Source organism: Pseudopodoces humilis, chromosome 10 (assembly GCF_049639895.1).
Source record: "Pseudopodoces humilis isolate 2021_Gansu_Grassland_sample_001 chromosome 10, ASM4963989v1, whole genome shotgun sequence".
Classification (NCBI taxonomy): Eukaryota; Metazoa; Chordata; class Aves; order Passeriformes; family Paridae; genus Pseudopodoces; species Pseudopodoces humilis.
This window is the reverse complement of record NC_142209.1, coordinates 14,967,228-14,989,826: the sequence shown is the minus strand read 5'-3', so window position 1 is coordinate 14,989,826 and position 22,599 is coordinate 14,967,228. Positions and strand designations below refer to the sequence as shown.

Sequence of the window (22,599 nt, the reverse complement as noted above, 5' to 3'; positions counted from 1 at the left end):
AATAATAAGCAAACCCACATTAATACAATGGTGTAAGATTATCTGCTGGTTTAAGGCCTGTATGTTGACATATTTACAAACCAATCTGCCTGCAATTTTCTGATACACCCATCAGCAGGCTTTTTTGGCTATGAAACTTTGAAAGCAATGTGGGCTGTACAACAAGCCACACCAGTACAAAACAGCACTGTAGAAAAACCTGTTTCACTTCTAGGGAAGCAGGAGTGATATGCATCCCCTGGAGACACTGATTGCTATTCCATCACAGGTATGCAAGTGGCAGACACCTCATCACCTACTACATGGGTGATTCTTTATTTGAAATGTCATTATTTAAGAGACAAAAGGAACTACTACTGATGACACAGAGGACATGTGAACCTTAGCCTGGGATCTCAGTACAAAGCATTCATTCTGGCCCAATTGACAGGCCAATCTCATTGCATCATGCAGTTCTTATCGGTGCAGTCTATGCAACAAGTTGCTAGTAAATGACAGGCACTGACTGGCTCAGCACTTGGAGGTGAACATCAAACAGACTGTTCTACCTGTCCCAGCTAGTTTCTGTTCCTGCTCCAAAATCCAAAAATCTGTTTCTGCAAAGCCCTCAAATGACTCTTAATTAATTCTAACAGGCTACTTGGTGCCTTAGCTCCATTGCAAAGTTTACAGTATTTAAAATAAGGAGTCTAATAATGAGATAATTGAATATTATATACATACATACATATATATAAACTCACTACTTCTCTAAGTCATGCATATCCTATGCCTTCAAGCAACATACTCTTTAACAATATATTAAAAATAATTTAGTTATTAAGTTGAAGGAAGGAAGGAAAAAGTGAATTTTGGAACTAAAATGTTGGTGAATGATGTTAATACTCTTGGAACCATAGTAAAGAAACCTCGATCTACCACTTCTGAGAAGAGTGAGCAGTTGTGGAGCCAAGTTCCTCTGAGTCACCTTGTCTGCATGAAGCCTCACTTAGCAGCAGCCAACAGTGCTACTGAGGAAAGAAAAAGCTGTGTTTGCTGTTGGCAGGCCCCCAGAGCCTGTCAGGACTCCTACTCCGCTGCTCCAGGGAACTGCCCCCTCCTCAGACCTTGAGTGTCTGTCAGTGCAGCAGCAGCAGCAGCAGAGTGCTTCTGCTGTGCTGCTTCTGGAGCATAACCACTTCCCTTCCTGTCTGCAATGGAGTTGCCCAGTAAGTAGCCATGTGTTTTGCTTCTCAAACTCTTCTTAAAAAGACTAAAACCAAAGCCCAACAAAGCTTGGGGGGGGGTTAGATACCCACCATACCATTTGGTTCCTGTAGCTGCTCTGCAGCAGGTACAGCACTCAGGCCAGGAAAGTCATGCAGATTTAAATGCAGTTACATTTCTTTCATTACACAAAGTCATCATCTCATTAGATGAGTCTCCTGTCTTTCTGATCCATTAGCTGATCTCCAAGCCCTGGCAGCTGACCAGAGTCTACAATGTGAAAAATAGTTCTTCGTGTATTTTACATCCTTTTAAGCAATTCCACTAGCACAGTTCTCTCACAGGAGAGAAAAGCACTGATAGCTATTTTCACACAGCACCTATCCAGCTGTAAGAGAGGAACTCAAAGATTAGAAGAGCAGCTGGTTTAAGTAGCTTAAATATATTTTGCTCCATTGAACATTGTATATAATGGCCATGTGGCAACCAGGTAGTGTCTGCCTGCACTTTGCCCTTAACGAGCTATTTCCTGTTGTGAGCAGTTTTCTCCACAGTGCTTTAGAGCATAGAGAGCTCTTCCTCCAATCCAAGAGAAAGGCTGAATCACAGGTATGCAGCAACTGATAGGACATTTAAAAGACATATGGAACTTTGAGAATTTGAGTCTAAAGTCAAGCATGATGAGAGACCTTTAGTCCAGAGTTTGTGAACATTCTTATTCTTCAAATGAAAAACAAACACCCTAAAAATTCCTGCAAGCAATACAAACATGCAAATCTACCCATTATCAAATCAGTTCTTTAAAAAGTCTGAACTGGTACAATATAAAATAAAACGTATTATCTTTTTTTTACCTTGCAGTCCATTCTAAGAATATGCTGTGCAATAATCTTTGGGTTATTGTTGGTGAAAAGCTCCTTAACTCTTCTTAACATGGTTGTTTCCAATGGCTTGTTTTCAGGAGGAAGTAGTTTGGATTCAAAATCGTTTGGTTTAAAACTAGACACTGTCTCATAAACAGGTGCAGAAAAGATGCTGTCTTCTTCAGCCATCTGAGTTGAAGCTTCTAAAGGATCTGCAGGGCTCATTGTAGGATCTTCATCAAGGATCAAATAGCTTGTTTCAGAGTTCCTGAATATTGCCCTCTCCTTTCGCATCAGATGTTCCACATAGCTGTTTTTCTGACACAAGTGTTGTTTTGCTGCTGTAGGATGTCTGTCAGGGTTTAGTTCACAATAGTGTCCTTCAGAGCTGTGGGAAGCCGAAGGAGAATCTGGGGGCTTCATCAGCGGTGCTTTGCTGGGTTTAGGTGGAGGCTTTGGACAGAGCTGACTGTCTGATCCTCTCAGAGCTTCCCCTAGCTGTGACTCTGAGGTGACTTTCTGAATAACTGTGGGGCTTAGAGATGGTTCACTGCCTGTTCTAAATGCAGGTGAGCTGGGACAGGAGTTTGCATCTGCTTCAGGTAATCGAGATGGATGTCTTGAACCTGCAGGGGAAAACAGTGTTTTAGAAGGCCAAAATTGCATACAATTCCTGGTGCCTGTGCCAGGGTTCATCTCCTAATGCTATTTCCTAAGGATAATGTCAGATCATGTCAATTATTTGCTGGCAAAATTGTATATTTTGAGGAATGACCTAGCCAGCAAATTCCATTCATTTGCTGATCCACCCAAAATCCCAAATACATGGAACAGCTGCACCATAGTATTATTCTGCGGTAATGCTGACAATAATTCCAGTCTCTCCTGCATACATAGGCTATCCTGTCAGAGCTGGATGGCCTCCATGGCTTGGAATAGGAGGTTTTTTTGTAACCTGATCTAGGCTATAAAAACAGTGACTTCCAGCTGCATCACATAAAAAGATGAGTCATTTCTGAGAAGGACAAGTTTGAGATGAAAGCAAAACTTCCCAAAGTCATGCCTAAACCTGAACTAAGGTATGGAAGGAATGAACTTCAGAAATGCGAATCTTTTTGTGAAACAGAGCTAGTTTGAAGAGCTGGGTCCATATACTTCTGTGTATTTATGCTTCATCCTGTACTCATTGCATATGCAAACCTTGGCATCTGATATGGGATTGTCCTGTGTCAGACATTCCCAATCTGCAATTCTCAGCACATTTGCTGTTATCTACAGCAAAGTGGCCAGTTGCATCGTACGGGTATTACTGCTCGATTACAGATATAAAATAAAAACTCCAAATTACAGGCAGTATGATAACAGGACTTGCTCAAAGGATCCTATGACAAAATGCACAGCAGAACTCTTCAGGCTGTTGTAGTACCAAAACAAAAGTATCTACAGGCCATTGATTGGAATAATCAATTCAACTACAGAGGGAGAGAAACATGCCTTATAAATGTCTGTACATTCCACGGTTAAAACACAGGAGCGCACTCTATCAAAATAGTCTCACTGTACAAGTACTTAATATTCTCTTTGTCATGAGAATTCTTCCTACACCAGATATGAAGAATTTTAACAGTATCGTATTCAAAATGAGCAGCCTTGGAAGTCAATACTAGTTTGTCTGCATGGGAAGTGATGCATTATTGCAAGCTTCCATATACAGGTGTGTTAGTATATGGAAACAATTGCTTAAACCTTCGAAGAATCTGAGAAATAAAATTCCCCAATCAGCAACTGTTCTGTGTTGTCACAACCTGGATCCCTTGCTTAGGATGATAGTGGCCATGGAACCAGACAGCAGAAAAAGGAACAAAAAGCAAAAGGGATGGAGGGTACAGAGATTGGGGGAGACTGAAGAACAGAACTGTGTACAAAAGCCATGGTAGTGTTTTTCTCCTAGTGAGGAACATTACCTCATCTGCATAGTTTACCCTGAGAAAAAGCAGTTACCCAAATTTCCATGAAACACCCCTTCTACTTAATATTTTGTCAGAAAGACATGAAAAGAACAGGTCTGTTCTTGTCAAGTACAATTGAGGAAAGGTATTACTATCAAAAAAGGTATTAATGCAAACCATAGCTGCCATTTTTTTGGTGTGTAAGCCTGCGGAGTTGTGTGCTAAGGTTCTCAATTAGCTGGTGCATTGTAAATAAAAATCCTGTTCCAGTGACTTTAAGAGAAGCAGTATGTTAACACAGCTTACAGTGGCCATTAAATTTAATGTATTTACAGTACTCAGAACATTCAGCAGTCTCACTTTGGTCTGAAGAGCAACAGACCACCTGGACACACACCAATTCTAAGCATGAAACTTCTAATTACAAAACATACCTATCAGCAGATAGCTCTCTGACTGGTGAGCCTTTAAAGGGAATCTTTTCTCCAGAACATGATCCAAACTAGATGGCTGGCTACCACTTTTTTCTTTGTTTCTAGGGTAGACAAAAATGCAAACAAAAACATATCAATATATGCAGCACTTAAAATATATATCTAACTGCCAGAATATATCATAACCAGTGCAAGGATCATTAGCTTTCCACTTGGGCAGCTTATGATAATAAAAGGTACTTCATTCATTCATAAACTGCTGTTGTAGTGGTAGTGAAATGGGCTATACCCAATGTCACCCTGCAGCATTTATGAAGGTATTTCCTTTCTAATGGAACATTTGATTTGGACACTGAAATTAGGATCCATTATCCCACACTCGGGAGTTTTTATTTCAGAAGTCAACTATGGAAAAACAGACTTCTCTGGAGCAGCAGCAAGATGTTATTTTAATCCTTTGTCTTACATGGCTCAAGATTTGCCAAGTCACTGCAGTGCTGTTGTGCTTCCAGAGTCCACATTTGCTCTCACTTTGTATATTTGCTGATCCTTTGCAAAAATCAGCAAATCCTCATGCCTAGTCTTCCATCTCAAATCAGAGTGACACCTCACATCACCTCCACTAGGATCTGATACACTTACTCCATTTCCTTCCATAAGGACAGCAAAATTAAGGTACCTCAAAAGATTTCCTCTGGGTATGCTCTGCTCCGGGGATTGCATGCCGGATATACCAAGACTCAGCCTTTTTGCAGTTTCCACTTTTCCTTCAGGGGTGTTTGGCTCTTTTTGCTGGACTGAAATTACACCATATTTTTCTTCTAGACACCTGAGAGGCACAGTCCTGTTGATAGGCTGAAAAATAATTGCTCCACTCTGCTTTGATATTGGTGTGCGATTCCCAACATAGTACCTAACTAAACCAGGGATAGTGTCAAAACTTTCCAGTTCAAACTGATACTGAACACGATAGTAGGCTTCATTGAGTCTTAGAACTGTTTTGTTGATTTTAAAATGCTGAGGGGTATTTTTCCACTGACTTGTAAGAACGAAGTTCCCAGGACTGGAGAGAGAATCCCTAATCAGAAAATCTCCATCTCTCTGAACTAGGCCTTCTGCCACCTTTGAGGAAAAAGAATTATACAAAAAATTACTTTCAGAATCAGAAAACAATACATTACAACAAAATATTCTTAAACACAGGAATTAATTTGGCTACTCTGGGAGGATACACAAAGCCACAAATACAAAGAAAAGCGTGAAGTGCGGTAGAAGAATGATGTCTGCTATTCTTAATTAAAAGCTCATCCCACAGCAAAGATCTGAAAGGGTTTCTTGGAAGGAACCAGCAGCCAGAAGCTGACCCACTTTTGCACGTGTGTTTCCTCTAGTTTGCCAATAGAAAATAAGGCATGAAGGGAAAGTAGTGACCCAGGAATTTAAGTTTAAAGTACCTGAATATAGAGTCACAATGAAGTTCAGAAGCCATTAACACAAGATCCTGGATTCTGCCCTTTCATTGTTGCCTTACATGACAGAAGCTTTCATTTTTTTTATTCTTTGTGAACGCTGCATGCAAATACTAGTGACTAGGAAAAGTCAGAGACACCTAGTTTTTTTGTTTTGAGTTAGTAGTTTCATATGACAAAAAGGACGCCAAGAGCAAAGTGCGGGGCAGCTGAGCCGGCCCTGCCCTGGGGCTGAGGGAGGCCCGCAGGGGGAGCTCCAGCGGCTCTGGAAGCTCCGATCCAACCTCAGCCTTACCGTGTTTGTAACTGCGTTTGATCGGATCTAAATTAAAGTGATTGAATTGATTTTGTTGCGTTTCTTTCCCCCCTCTCCCCCAAGTTCCAAGCACAAGAGAGAAAGTAAACAACATTTTAACTTTCGTTAAGAATACTGAACCAAATTAATGTCAGTGTTCTCTAAACAATACGTGATCACAGTATTCTTATACAAAGTTTAAATTCCATATCCAGATTTATACAGTGCACAAAAATCCTGAAATGTATCTATTTTCCACCAGGATCTGCCCTGAGTCCTTCCTTGGCCTCATTTTATGCCAAGCTGTGATATATACCACAGCTTTCATACAAATAGGCATTATGCTCCTACTAAATTAATCCAAATATCAGAGATGTGTGCAGCAGATCAGTGAAATTCTACTCCAAGCAGAAAAATAAGCAGAAAAGCTACAAGCACACTTGGCAATGCCAAGGCCACCTACCTGCCGAGGAATACGTCCGTGGTACCAGGCATGGCTACGCAAGTCTTCACTACTCAGCTGCAGTTCTTCCTCTAACTCCTTCTTCAGTTTTTCTGGGCTGTTGTCCATAACCTGCCTCTCCCTAGAAAACTGCAATAAAAGATTAAAAGCTTCAACTGTGCCAAGTTTAGTGATTAACATTTTACCTGGGTTATAACTTCCATCATATGACCTGCACTGGAATGCAGGTGCTGCTTTCAGCAGGCTGGCTTGGCTTTGCTCTCTAGATTGTATTTGCAAACCCCAGCATTCTGTGAGATAACATGTGATTGTTCTACACCGCATTGAATGGAGCAAAGTGTTCTGCCTGTACACCAAACTAATAATGACACACCTACAAAGTCACTTCTCTTACTTCCTCTTTCCAGTAAGAATTCTAGCTATATCCAAAAAAATGGAGCTGGACCCAAATGCCCTGCTCCAATATCCTTCCTCCTATTTAAAACTTATATTTTAAATTCAGATTCTTTCCCAGCAGTCCCCTTTGAACCCATCTAGCTAGGAACATTCCAAAAGTATCAAGACAGGCTAAGCTGGACATACTTAGTTGTTCAATATTTCTGTTGCCAAAGAACCAATTTGCCAAAGGAAAATTTCAGTCTTAAAGTGCTTACTCCTAATGGTCATGAAATCTGCTCATCCAAGATGTTCCTTTTCTAAAGGACAAAAGTTCTTGTTGCCCCTTAGCACAAATGGCATGAGTTTTGCTTGAAGATATCTCCATCATCACTATACAACTACTGTAAGATTTTCTGGAAAATTTCTTGTCTTCATCTCGTCTTGGAGAACAGCTTTCATGCTGGCCCACTCTGGCTCGCTAGTCCTTATGAATGCAGTGCTGCTCAGAGTGAGGTGCAGGATCTTCTCTGGAGTAGCCACGTTCTCTTTCACAAGCACTCAGAGGAGGGAAATACTTTGGACTTCCTTTCATTCTCCCAAGGGCTGGGACTCCAGCCCATCTTTGTTGTGCTGAAAGGTTTCAAAAGCCTGAGAACATGTTCTACACTGATCAAAGAATCAGAGTATAACCTCTCTTCAGAGAAAGACCATTAAAAAAAAAAAAAAAAAAAAAAGGATAAGGAGAGAGAGAGAGAGAGAGAGAGAGAGAGAGAGAGAGAGAGAGAGAGAGAGAGAGAGAGAGAGAGAGAGAGAGAGAGAGAGAGAGAGAGAGGGCCTCCAGTAAAATGCAGCATTTTCCTCCCATGTGTTATGGATTTTTTTCTTAGGTCTGGACATGAGACAAAGCTCACAGGTTCCTTTAATTGACACACTGATGAAAATAAGGAACACATGCATTATTTAAAAAATAACTGGGAAGGCTTGCCCACCAATTCCTGTTCTTTCCATAAACACTGCTCTCTCTAGCTTTTTCTTCTTCACAGTGAATACTCACAGCACTGAACCGTGGGAGCAGGTGGCACACATTTAACACTGCTTTTAACGAACCTCCCTGCAATTTCAGGCAGACTGAATTACAACACATTACCAGACAGCAGATTTTTGGTGGAATAATGCCAGAGGAGGCATCCTGCTGCCAAGGTAATTTAAACATGCTGGGAACCCAAAGAAATTCTGAGATAAATTCTCCTCTTCTCTCTGCTTTTCTCAGAGAAAACTAAGGCTTCTCTTAGACAAACACTAATAGCCAACATAGAAAGGCAGAGAATAAAAACAACCTGGTAAAGAATCACTTTTCACCTTAGTTTCCCTTCTGTGAACCAGAATAGGGTGTTATTTATCCATACAAGTCTGGTTCAAAATGGACAAGCACTTTCATCAAGGAGCAAATTCTTTGTGCTTTTGTACATTAAGGTTTTGCATCAACTCCTTCCAAGCTTTATAGAAGACTGCAGAAAGAAACCATGCCATAAAAAAAAAACCAAACCTTTACTGAATGTACAAGAAGTGACAGAAGAGGCTTGTTGACAACTGAAGTCCAAAAGCATATTGAAGTGTCAAAACATAAAGAAGGCCAAAAATGCCCCCTCCACGCCAAACCCTTGTGACCTATCAGATCAGCACAGGTGAAGGGCCTCTGGCACATGCCTACCACTTGTTATTTCCCAACTTAAATGGCTGGGAACCCATTTAAAGCTCACTGGCAACGATTCTAAAATTAACAGCCCTTTCACTGCCACGTCTTAGAGAATGATAGCAAGTATTATAGCACCTACACAAGCTGAAGGTAAAGAGCACACAAATTGAGCTGAGGCTTTTCAAAAGCACCTTTTCCCCTGACTGCACAAGGAAGTGGCTGGAGAACTTTTAAAATACTTCCTCCAGGGTAAACAAAAACATCCAGCTGCAATGGCGTAACAAGATCTTAAAGTCATAGCTGTGTGTTTTGCTGATCTTCTGAGAGGAACTACTACTTTAATGTGAATTTTATTTAGGGTTTCAAAAGAAGCTTTTGACTGAAAAGAGGTCTTAAAGGACCCAAAGCTGCTGCAGAAATTGTTACCATCTTTCCAAAAGCATCTCACTGTATCTCAGTGGTAGGCAGAGCTATTGAAAACAGAACAGACTATAGGATTCAAAGGCAGTAACTGAATTTGCTTAGGAGAGTTATACATTTATCCAACAAAAAGAACTATAGGTCTCTACCAAAGACCTATATAGGATGAAATGGACTAGTTTCATCCATGGTACTGAAATTAATTATCTTAAAAATACCAGGATGATCCACTTAGAGATACACATTAATTACAAATACAGCATAGAAACCTAGAATGTCTTCTGGTGGTTGAATGGATTTTTTATTACTCAAATGAAGTTAATGAGACACAAATTGAACTTGAACCACATCTTACAACACAGAAAAAAAAAAAAACAACAACATTTAAGGAATCCAAACCAATTAAATAGTGAACTTTCATAATTATTGGTTTGTTAAAAATCCTCTCTACCATGGTCTACCACATGGAATACATTCTCCGACTGCCAGAGAGGTCAGACATCTCCTGAGATGAAGCAAACATGCTTAAATAACCTTCATGCAACTCAGAACTTAGTGAAAGAGCTCCAGTGGCTAGCACAAATCCCAGGATACATAAGGGGAAAAATGCCTAGGTAAGCAAGTTTAGTAATAGCATGTCTTCCTGGACAGTTTTTTGTTCACTGAGACTGATTTCTTATAGAACCTACTAAAGGAGAATTATGACTGAGAATACAGACTGATGAACTGTCTGTAATCTCACCAGTCAATACCTTTCTATGCTAAACACTACACCCAAGGTCTCTGCTCTGCAAGAATCTCTGCATACACTGAACTTCACATCATGAAAGGCTCAAGAATCACTCCAGGCACAGCCAGTGCAAGCATGTGAGCCTGGAAATAAAGAAGAGGGTAGGCTTACAACACTATCAGCTATGCCAATAGGCCTTCTCTCAAAAGAAAGGTGACATTCCACATAGCATGATGCAGATGCTTCAGCCTCATTTCCCAGTGGCATCCAAAAGTTAATGGGCAACAATGGTAGGCTGCAAATTTGCGCTAACTTCATCCTGACAGATCTTCATTTAGCAGTATCTCCTTGTTTTATTTCTTTGCCTAAGACACTTTGTTGGCTCCTACTCAATGGCTGAATTTACATTTACAGCTAGATAGTGAAGTGGATGGTAAAAAGGAATTTTAAAATAATATAAGGAAAAATGAAAGACTTCCATGTATTTTGCAACAAAACATGGTTGAAGCAACACAGGGAAGCTTCCAGTTATACATGATGAGATCTTCAATAGTAACAACCCTGTCAGATATCCCTGGAATAAAAAGCAAATCAAGTCAGCAGAACTGTTTTCTAATACAAATGCTTTTCCTGGCCTACAAAGAACTCCCCATGTGTGCTTTCCAGAACTGTTTGTTCACATTTCACTTGCATTGTTTCCAGTCCTGGTGCTATTTTAAGATATTACTGCCATGCTGAGTTTTTGTGAACAGGTCCTTAAAATAAAAATACATAACTACCTAGCAATACAATATTGTTAGCCTCCATCAAAACCTCTCAATTCTACTTACATACATGATGGAAAACCTAGAGAGCCAAGACTTTGGAAGGAGGAAAAAAAATCAGTCAATAGTTATAAACTAAGAAACCCCTGGCAGTTTATTATATTTCACAAAGGATTTCCACTTCAGGACTATTAATCTAATAGCAAATTATGCTTACAGATGTAACAAGCTATCCTTAATGTTACATATTACTTTATTTTTTTTTCCAGGCAAATGTTAATCTAGTCTACAAAAACCTGGAAAATACCAAAGTTTAAAGAAATAAAACATCAAACTATGATCTCATTTAGGGCAAATTTGAAGAGGACTTGACCTACCTACCACAATATGCTGTGCCTCTGAAATTTCTGAATGTATTTTAATGGGACTTTCTCACAATAATCTGCTGCTTAAGCATCCATGAGGTTACTTTCATGTGAGTGTTTGGCACTGTCCAAAGGCAACTTGCTTTAGCAAACTTGTGTTAACCATTCTAGCGGAATTTATCACATTAGATTGTGCTGAATAATCTACTGTATGAGGTTGGTAGTAAACAAGAGAGAAGTCCCACAGTTATTTCTGTATTGTTATTAATTCATTCCTCTCTAATGTGATGATATGTTTGGTTTATGGTTTTGGCATTTTTGTTCAGTTGTGGGGTTTTTAATTTTTTTTTTTTTTTCCCTAAAACAATTTGAATTATGAGAGAAAGGCTTTTAATTTTAGACACTGGAAGTGGTCCAAAATCTGTCATGCTAGATCCCCTCATTTGGTTCAGGATAAAGCCAAAATTCACATAATCTCTGTATCCTTCTGGTAAAGAAAGTATTATTTATGCAAAGCACAGCCAAGGCCTGTTACAGGTACCAGACTAAAGGGGGCCACATTCCCATCCAATCTCAATTACTTCCTGGTGCTTTGCACAGCTCTGCCAGGTAACAGTTAAATGAGCCCAACAGGCAGCCTTGGACATACCTGATTTCCTGTTGCCTTGAAGGTTTCAGGAAAAAGAGAAAAAGAGAAGAGATGGTTATTAGGGATAAATGAGAACAGCTTTGTGAAAACTGAAGTGTGATCTAAGGAAGAAAGCCAAGTCCATACCTTTCCCAAAATTTTAGTACTTTGTTTAAAGTTTTAATAAATGTACTGAATCCATCTCAACCAAAGCTATTTAAGATTTCTCACAAATCCATCTTTTCTGCAACACTGGAGGCCTGCTATGTTTGCTTAAGTACACTATGAATGCTGAACTGTGACTGTCTGACTGGGTAAAATCACTAGGTCCTACAGAGCCTTCAAACAAATGAGGAGATGGGACATTTGTGATTAATGAAAAACTTAAATTTTGTGAGATTTACATAGCTTTTAGCCAAGGGGATAATTTAACAGAAAGACAATCAACAGAAAATAGAAGGGGATGCTGAGGCAAGAACAGGAAATACCAAGGGGGAAAACGAAGATATGAAACAAGAAAGAAGGGAGAACACAGACACCAAACATCAAAAACATCTGGAAAATTGAAGAAGAATGAAACTCCTCTAATTCCAAGCCGCTAGAGAGCAATCAATTTGTTCATACAGAAAATGAACATTTTAATCATGGATTCAAAGTTCCATTTCTGGATCAATATATAATTCACAGGCTGCAGAGATTCTTTCAGTCTTTAATCCTGTGCCCTCGTGATCCTAACCAGACTGCTTATCTGGCACTATGAATACAAGCACTTAAAAATATACAATTACATGAATTTATAAGATGCTTTAATGAATACAGTGTATATAATTTTACTTATAACTCTACTAACTGGCCACCAAACACAACATACTTGCACTGAGCATTTACATGCAGAACCAAATGTTCCAATATTGTTCTGAAACATTTTTGTCTTATTTTCTCCTGTACAGAAAAGCAGCATCATTGGTCAAGGCCTTACAAAACAAAAACACAGACAGTGATTTCTGAATTTTTATTTTTATTTTTTTGAGAAAGAATTAACAGGAAAAAGGGAATTCTAAACACAGGAATCCATTTTCTGATTAACTTGGAAACTGAACATAGCTGGTGCAATGTTCTTCACAGAGACAGCTTTCTCTAACCTACCAGAGGGCACAAAGTTCACACAGGACTATAGCAAGTGCTGTGTTAAGTAAGAGGAGGTACAGAATAGGTAATTTACTCAGAGAGATTAATACAGGAGAATGGCAATTTTGAAGCCACAAGATTTCTGCGTGCACTGGTGACAACTTTTGAGGTTAATGATGAAAAGATAACAAATTATCATGAAAACTTTCCCCATGACTGCAATGTCTCTTTAAAATCAGATGAACTCCAACATGTGCATGTTCTCACTCTGCTACTATGAACAACAAAAGTTGCCTGGCAGTCACAGAAAAGTGGCCAATTTTTTTCTGGTTTTGGCTGTCATAGAGTTAATTTCCTCTCAGTAGCTGGTACAGTGCAATGTTTTGGATTCAATGTTGATAATACTCTGATGTTTTGGTTGTTGCTAAGTCATGTTTATCCTAAGTTAAAGACTCTTTTTGTGTCTCATGCTGTGCCAGTGAGGAAGTGCACAAAAAGCTGTGAGGGAGCACAGCCATGACAGGTGACCTGAATTGGCCAAAGAGATATTCCACACCACAGAACATCATGCCCAGTATACACAATGGGGAATTACCTTGAAGCAGGGCTGATAGGAGTTCAGGGACAGGGTCTGACATCAGTCAGTGCGTGGTGAACAACTGTATTGTGCATCACTTGTGCTTTTTTCCTCTTTGTTACCATTATTCTTATTTACTAGTGTGATTACATTTTACTTCATTTCAATTAATAAACTGTTCTTCCATCAACCTAGAAGTTTTAGTTTTGATTCTCCTCTCTGTTCTCCCAGGGGCTGGGATGGGGTGGGTGAGTGGCTGCATGGTGTGTAGCTGCCAGATGGGCTCAAATCACGACAACTAATAAGCAAGATGCTTATTTAGAATGAGGGTACTAAAAAAAGTCTTTTAGCACAAAGACCAGTTTAATGTTAAGTGAAGGTAAAGGGAAAACTTTATTCTAGCGGATTCAATAACCATTTTCCACTACACCTCCACACTTAAAACAAATCCTTACATTTCTACGTAACCACATTCAGAGCTAGGAGAGTTTTGTTTCTGGAATACAGATCCTGAGAAATCCTGAGCTGAGTGTTAGTCAAATCATAATCAACCACTCAGTGACCCCAGGGATTTGCATTTCCAAATGTAAATGATGTTAGCAGTCACGTAGGGCTTTTTATTTAATTGGAGACATACCTAAAAAATAGATACTACAAAAAAGTTAAATGCATAAATACCTACTGAAGAATATTCACATTCCCATCAAAAAGAAGTCACTTACTGAGAACCAGTGGACCCTGTGCTATCTACATATTTATGACAGAAGATAATCAAACTTTTGCTGCAGTGTAACTATAAAATTACCATGGGAAACTGAAAAAAATTTTTGACTCATCCAAAAAAATTTTGACTCATCAAAACTCAAACTCAGCAACAAGCCAATGGGAAATCAAAGTTCGGGGAGTGAAAAAAAACTTCACATAATTTTGAGCAGTCAGTATTTTCACATCTTTTCCTCTCCAACAATAACAAATCTAACATTGAAAAGGCAGACTGATAATGCTGAGGGGTGATTACATGTAACTCACGTGTTATCAAATCCAACTGCCTCCATATATATGCTGAAACTGGATATATGAAGCCTGAGGATGCCAGTGAACAGATTTAGATCATCACACACTGAAGAAATATTAAGATCTACTATCTATAAAAAGTGTTTGCAATTCACCCAAGATAAGAGATGGCACTTGCAGTAAGTAGCTGCTTATAAAAGGCTTACACACATCACATTCACGGCATTAGTACATTACTCACTAATGTGCTACATCAATGTGCTGGAAGTTACAGACCTTGGCAGTCCTGATAACTGGAGTGGCTTTCCCCTTTTGCACAGCTTCAGCTGAGGGTGAATCATAGCAGAGAATTAAGAATGAAAATACTTGAACTTCAAGGCCCTTCCCTATCTGATCATGGCAACTATACTGACTAGTACTAAAAAACCCCTGTGTTGTGGCCAAGTGGATTTCATTCATTTAGACCTCTACAATTAAGGTACTCTTTATCACTGATTCAGTCTTAAATTCTTCTCTTCCAAAAAATGCAAATTTAAAGAAAAATATTTTGGCTTGTAAGTGGCACAAGTCACAATTTAGTATTTCATCTTCACTTATTTTTAAAACACAAACAGGAGCCCCTTTGCCTTGAAGTTTCTCTATTTCCCTCAATGTAAAAGCTGACCTTGGCAGTAAACAGCTATAAAAACCAAATAGGATCATTAAAGGTACTGACACATCATGACTGAATAATGAGTTGATCCAAGTTCAGATGTTCTGCACTGAGCATTACATTTTCTATTAATACATGGGAAAAAAACCCAAATATCTGGAGTTGAGACCTCAGTTTCACACACTGAAATTAACTGCCACAAAATAGGAGTGCTCAAGTGCTGTACTGCTTCCTGTGCTTTGGTGGGACACAACAAGGCATCTCTGAGCTTGGCCACATACTGCTTTCAATTCAGCTGGATAACATAAGGAATTCATCTCAATGCAGAAAAACATCTGAATCTCTCAGGGGTGGTTGAGAACCTAGCATGTTTATTTATGGATCAGTCTGGTATTGCATTACACTTTAAATTACTACTAAAACCAAGAATTAACTTCATCTAATTACACAAACTGATTTTGCTTTATTATTTTAAAAATTAAATAATAATAACAAAAAATAAAAACCCAATGACTTAATTTCATACGATCTTATTGTTCACACCATCCTTGGCCCTTTAGCATTTCACAGAATCCATACTATTGGGCCCCAAGGTTCAAGACATTACTTGATTTGACCACCAGCTATTTCTATACCTACAGCCACTTTCTCTTCAGCAAATGCACCCCAGTTCCCTACCACCCAAACTTCTTCAAATAGCAGTTAATCAGATTTAACTATTGCTAAATCTGCATACTGGAACACATGCATTCAAATCTATTTTAAATGCTGCAAATCTCTTTAAATAGAACATTATTTTTGAAAGACCCCCAACTGTAATTTGTTTCTACATAAAAGGTTTTATTTTTTACTCTCCATACAGCAAACACTATTAATGTTTCAGCTTCTCTAGAGACTTTATGGATTAGGCTAAATGGAAAGTTGCTATGACAACACCACCATTATTTTAGGTATTAGAAATTCATGCCAAGTTAAACAAAGGGCATATACATGGTCAAGAACATGTTTTCTCACTCTTCTGACAGCCAACAATAAACCCCCAATGTCATTTAAAAAGTTCTAGAACTGGAGAATTAAGCCTTGAAACTAGAATGAAAATCAATTACAACACAATAGAGCATATTTAGCTCTCTATTTTGTGATGATAATTGCTGACATCTGTCCCAGTCAGAAGAAGTCTATCTGATCAGAATCTCTTTTTCAGAGTGCCCAAAAGACTGAGCCCCACACCCCACTTTGAGAAATGGACAGTTATAAGGCTAAATCACTGAAGGTGAGAGAAGGGGATTGCTGTCCCCAGCTTTTAAGTGCCTCCACCAAAGTTTGAAAGCCATGGCCAGAAGGTAGCAATCTTCACATCCTTCCCTCACTTAAGTCCTCCATGGTATTAAAGAACAATTCACATGTTAAATAAAAAGATTTAAAAGTTTAAGTGTAACTCAGATTGTCAAAAGTAGTTACATGCCCCACATGACTACAATTCCAAAGTCACTTGGACACTTCTGTAAGTGTAACTCAAAATGATCATGAAGGCTTTTCCTGTACTTACATTGTATATGGTGCATTTTTGCATAAAGTAAATTATGTCCCTGCCCATGGCACGGGGCTTGAACAAGATGACCTTTAAAGATTCCTTCCAACCCAAACCTTCCTAGCAGTATATGACTTTTTGCATGTTACAATTAAAAAACATCTAAAATATAAGGACAAATCTAAAATGGTCTGAAGCATTTAAAAAACAGCTATGCTCCTGAGCACAATTGTCTGTGTTTTCCTTAAATAGGTGAAAAACATTAGGGAACCAAATGGTCTGATCAGTTAAATTCTGAAAACTTGAAAATTTGCTAAAATCCTCCTCACTAAGTCCCAAATCATAAAGTAAGTCCCTAAACATAAAGACAGCCAGCTTCAGGCTCATGAAACTGCAAGTTGCTTAAGCTCGTCTCTGAGACAATAGTGAATTGTAAAGGTGTTCTTTAAAAGAGAAACACTCTGTACTCAACCATGGTATGAAAACAAACACTTCTAAACAAAAACTGAAACCATTACTGACTAGCACACTATAGTTGAAAAAGAGAACCTACCTTGAATCTGATAATAGACTTACGATGATAAAAGCAGCAAAGTGCTGCAATCAGCATTTGAAAAACATTATAATCCTTCGGCATTTTCAGTTCTGCTGTCTGTGGTTCCTCAAGCCTGAAGATAAACAGTCACTACTAGCAGTGTTCTGAGGTTCAGCAAGCTCTTCAGTGTCACCACTGCCTACCAGTGCTGCTACACCCCCCTACTCACGTATCAGTCTGGGACACTTTCCACAGCTGAAGCTGATACCATCAATTCAGTGACCGCTGGCACACTGGCTTCCAGCATGCCATACAGAGAGTGCCAGAATCCTCATGTGATCTGTTTCACTCACCAGTGAAATCCTAGCTCCTCTATCTTGGTATCCCCTGGCTCAGAGATGCGTTTAAGGCATCAGCACAAGCCAAACTTCTCTTCTTGCTGAGTTACAATGCCTGTCTCCCAGTGCTAGTAAAGGCTTAATCAGTTGCTCCAGCTCAATCTTGCAACATCTCTGCCTGCATCATCAATTATACACACATAAAAGAAAAAAAAAAACAAGAAGAAAAACAGTGATTACTGTTTGACAACTGTAAGAACAAAGCTTCAGTAACCAAGCAAAATGAAAAATCTGTTTATTTTTAATTAGGAAGCTCAGGACACAGACAGTCCTTGGAAAAAAATAGCAAGAAACCACCCCTATAAACATTGTCATTGTCAGGTAACCAAGGTACCTTCCGCGTTTCAAACGCTCAGTGGACAGCTTTATCTTGGTGATAGTCCCATGGGATTGTGCAAACTGCTTGAGAAAGAAAGAACTGAATTAATGAACATGTCTGATTTAGCAAAGTAAAAGTAAGCATTCCAACAAAATAAAAAGCACCAATTTTATTTATGCCTGTGATTCCATTCTCTTCGACAGCACAGTCCCTAGCTTACTGACCAGTCAGGAAACTGTTCATCAGCAAAGAATCTCCCTGACACACCTCAAGGCTCTCAAGAACCAGGGCAAAAAAGAGGCAAACAACTTGGGTAATTATGCTAACTGTGAGAGACAAGACATCACCTCCATAGCAGCCTAATTAACAGAGTTGGTGAGAGGAAACCAAATGGACTGGATTGAGGGGTACAAGACAACCTGTAACACTTAAGAATGAGAAACTTTGAAGAGATCAATCAATTATTACTTGGGTGGTACAAAAAATACAGAAGTCACAGATATTCCAGATCTTGGTTTAGGAATAAATCAGTCACAATGAGTGGTTAAAATGAATCATTACTTGTCTTTCTCATTAGCAACAAGTATATTACATTAGCAGCACTGAGAAAAGACATAAAATGAGCACTGCCTTTCAAGGAAAATGGGAGGGAGTGCCTATCCGAAAAGAAGAGGAAGCCTCAGTGTTGGTAACACGGAAGTGTGGTGTGTAAAGTTCTCTTACCTATCTGACCACGGAAGGTTTGCAGGTACCCACCACCAGCTTATGCACCAAACCCACAATGCTCATAAAGACAGCCAGACTCCTTGGCCATGTGTAGATGATGTTATGCCAGAGACTCTGAGAAAAGGTAAACGATGTAGGAATAAAAGAACAGAATATTAAATGGACTGTAAAGTAATAAAGCTGGCAAGAAAAAAGATGTAAGATTGGCCAGAAAAGAAGCTGAAAATACTTTGAAGATGAAGTCCTGCTGAAGAGTACTTTATGACAAACTCAAACAACGAATGAGTAGATAATATAATAGGAATGTGAAAGTACCCTCCTTTTCTTTTTGCACTGTGTTACAGTGTATTTTAATTTACTTTGAGTTATTTTTCCACTTTGAGGAACTCCACAGGATTGCTTTAGCAGGTGGTGAGAGAAGAGAAGATTAGAAGATATCCTGCTAAACTTCAAACACAAAACCCTCAACTGTGATGCTTGTTTCTTGACTAAAATTTTCTTGTACTGTGGCAGGACATCTCATTAAGTACCATATTTTAAAAGAATATTAATCAAAAGTTCACATAATAACACCCTAATCCAATTTTAAAACTGGAGGGGCAGGAGGGAGGGATGATAAAAAGGGAAATGATATTGAAGACTGCACACATCAGGGTGGTTTTGCTTTACAATGCTGGCAAGACAATATCAGTATCACACACTTAAGGTTCCACTTGCAATACCATGAACAGAAACTATCAAGACAAGCAACGCAAACTACAATAGGTGACAAGAAGGGCTGTTAGGATGACTTAGCTATTTTGGCAGCAGAAGCAACTGATTTAGCCGTACAAAATAAGGTGACCACTTCTGTTCTGAAAAGAATTAGAAGTTCCAAATAGGAATCCTTTATGGGGCTGGAAAAAAAAAAAGACAGGAATACTATGACCTATCAATGTGTTAACCTACACTGAAATTTAAACAAAGGTTCCCATCCATCATCAAGAATAAAACCCCCCAGCTTTTCAAAAAAAGGAGGATTGGAGTGGCAAGTCTAATACAAATGGTAACTGCCAGATCCTTATTTCCTGTAATGAAGTAAAGAATCAAAGATTACGTTTGTTGAGAGAATGGCAGAAATAATGAACCTTAAAAACTAATACTTAAAACCAATACTGTACAATTTCATATAGCAGCTGCAGATGCTTTCTATCAACAGTATAACTGATAGGAAAGAGGATGCTTTATATAAATAGAAAACTTTAAATGTTTTAAAAATTAAACTAATGGGATTTTTCTTTTTATTAAGGTTAGTATGACTTCTGCCTAGATAGCTCAATGAATGGATAACAACCTTTGCAAGACACTGTTACAGCAATATGACAATTAGTATTACTGGAAGGAATCTCAAAGAGATGTGAGAAATCTCTGTGTGATAGTATGGTATGTCCTGATGGCTATCATGATTGAGGACAACCCTCAGGCTGCTCCAATTATGCTTCATACATAGGTAAGATTTACATTTTTAAATATTGACTCAGAGAAACAAAGGATTGCTTAGGCACGTTTTCACTCTTCTGGCCTTCAATTTTTTACTGGTACTTTGGGTTCTTGGATTCTGCACATGAGAAACAAACCTGTTTATTGTATCTCAGAAACATCAAATACAATCCTTCAGCTAAGTCATCTATTGATGTATTTTAAATGTTCTCCAGCACCAAAAGGTCAACCATCAGCTTTATTTCTTTGTTTTCAAAGATTCTTCCTAGAATCTTAAATTATCTGATAATCCCTTCATCTGTCTCTGTGGATGGCTGGCTAGATTATTTTTTATAACCAAGCTTAGTAAGAAAGGATTTTTACGTTCATCAGAATTGATGGCCACATGAGTTCAAGGACACTTGGAACATACATTCTGTGTTGAGCTCCTAATAGCCCATTAGGAAGAGAAATTAAGGAGTCTCTACTAACCTCATTGTTATTACAAAGCTTCTGAAGTGATACAGGATATTTTCATGGTCTAGTTTAAATTACCCAGTGTTCCCTGGACACACCTAAACTGTGCCCAGCCCACTCACAGCACATTGCATATGCAAGAGTTTGAGGTGTTCACACAGGATAGTGTGAACCTGCTCACAGGGAATCTTCTTAGGCTGTTTTAATTGTACAGGTCAAACAAGAAAAAAACAGGGATAATTTCTTTAGTAGAGGTCACTTTCTTTTTCTCTCATCACAAACAAAAAAGGCTTCAAGATTTTAAGTGGCTCAAGTAAAGCAACCACACTCCTTGAAAATATAAATGCTTGAACACTCACAAGCAGTCTGAAGTTTCCAAAATAGTCTCCTGAGCTACAAGAGGTTATTTTGAACCAAATACCAGTCACTGTCATGGAAATGCTCAGAATTCATACACAGAATTATTATGATTTGTGATTTCATATTAAAGAAAGAGAAACAATTTCAGACTAAATTAGATGGGGGAATTGTTGGCTTGCCACTTTGCTTTTCACTGCTCTACTCATTTAAGCATTCAAATCAGCCTAACAATATTCAGTGAAACACATGTAATGCTTTACATTTCACTGCACTAAATGGAAGTAAACAATGCAGGCAGGAAGCCAGCTGTAAATGAAAGCAGGCACGGTGCACTGTACAAGGGTCAAGAGCACAAATCTGATTAGATCCAGCCCCAAGCACTGCTGCTGAGTAAGTGACATCACATGGATATGTCCCCATTACATAGGGCATGACCTAACTATGGTCTGAGTGCCTATGGCTACAAAATGGCAACTCTGGGGTTGTAGTAAAGAACAATAGGAATATAATTTGAAAGAAAAAACCCAAATAAAATCAAGTAACTTACATCTTCATTTGAAACATTTTTCATTTAATACGTAAGAGTTTTTGCCATAACTAGTTATTTGCTATTTTTAATGAAATAAAAAGCAAGGAAACGTGACAACTGAGAAATAATTTGTCCATGCAAACATCTTGACAATGCCTACTCCAGTTAGTTTTAGCAGTAAGTCCTGCAGATATGGCACATCACCTCTAACAAAGCTCTAGGGGAAGATACCTCCAAATACAGGTAGTGCCCAACTTTACAGCTGAACACCTGTTAAAGTGTAGAATAAGCAGAAGAAAGGGGATAACACTGTTAGAAGGCTTACTTTTATCTGTTCCTAACTCAAATGTCTACAGGCACGTGAAGCCCTATCTCATGTCCTACTATTCCTGTCTCAATTCTTAACAGAACTGACTCTTCCATGTTCTCTCAGATAACCTCACTTCCTGCATGCTGTTGTTGGCACAGCTTCTGATCATAAACCAACAGACAGAGCTGCAGTTGTAATTACCCTTGTTTGCTTTGCAAGGTGTGGTGTGGGAGAGGTCAGAATAATTTCTTCCTCCTTTCTATCGTGGTTCCCTGAGGCAGACTCAGAAATATGCTTCAGTTGTACAGGAATAGTGAGAAAACAGAATTTGCATCTATTTAGTTTATACTGCTGCTTGAATAAATCTCCTTGAAAATCTGCCTCATATAAGAACCCAGGTCAGCAGGTACAAGAAATAAATGCCCAACCTGCTTATGAGCTTCCTACTAGGTCCTAATTTGCACTTTAAAACATCCAAATACCTGTGAGATTTATATGTTTTAGTTAAAAAAAAATCAAATTTTTTCAAAGTCATCTGGCTAGTAGGTCTGGCTTTCCTACTAGACACCTTCCTATTATGAATCCACCAGTAGGTTTAATTGATCCTACCAAAAACTAGCATGTTCTTGAGCTCCACCTACTGTCTGCCAATCCATGTAAAAACATGAAATAATTCTGTAATGTCCCACCTATTTTTCTTTCAATTTGTTCCTTGGATTGGGGGGAGGGAAATTATGAAAAGGCAAGAATTTCCTTTTTTTCCAAAATTAGTTCACAGTTTATGGGTAATACAATCTCCTCTTTGCTGCTGACGTAGCTGTCATTAGTCTAACTAGCTTTGCTGGTCAGCATACCAGAGTTGTCTTGCGTATAAAAACAAGGCATTAAGACAATTGTTAACTTTAGACTTCTGTTTTTGAAAGTC

The 22,599-nt window shown here is 38.7% G+C and overlaps 1 protein-coding gene across 9 annotated transcripts in view; it reads right to left on the bottom strand.

Moving 5' to 3' along the window:
• Positions 1-22,599, bottom strand: part of BCAR3 (BCAR3 adaptor protein, NSP family member) — a 69,291-nt gene that overhangs the window by 4,953 nt on the left and 41,739 nt on the right. For 7 of the 9 annotated variants that reach the window (XM_088060266.1, XM_014250678.2, XM_014250679.2 and 4 more), the window contains 4 exons: positions 6,680-6,808; positions 5,132-5,574; positions 4,453-4,553; positions 2,061-2,695 (listed from right to left, as the gene is read on the bottom strand). In XM_088060266.1, the coding sequence (XP_087916392.1) occupies positions 2,061-2,695; positions 4,453-4,553; positions 5,132-5,574; positions 6,680-6,808 (1,308 nt within the window). Of the gene's footprint in view, positions 1-2,060; positions 2,696-4,452; positions 4,554-5,131; positions 5,575-6,679; positions 6,809-7,332; positions 7,493-17,115; positions 17,305-22,599 lie in introns of those variants that run through there. The other 2 variants (XM_014250680.2, XM_014250682.2) reach the window with 2 other exon arrangements.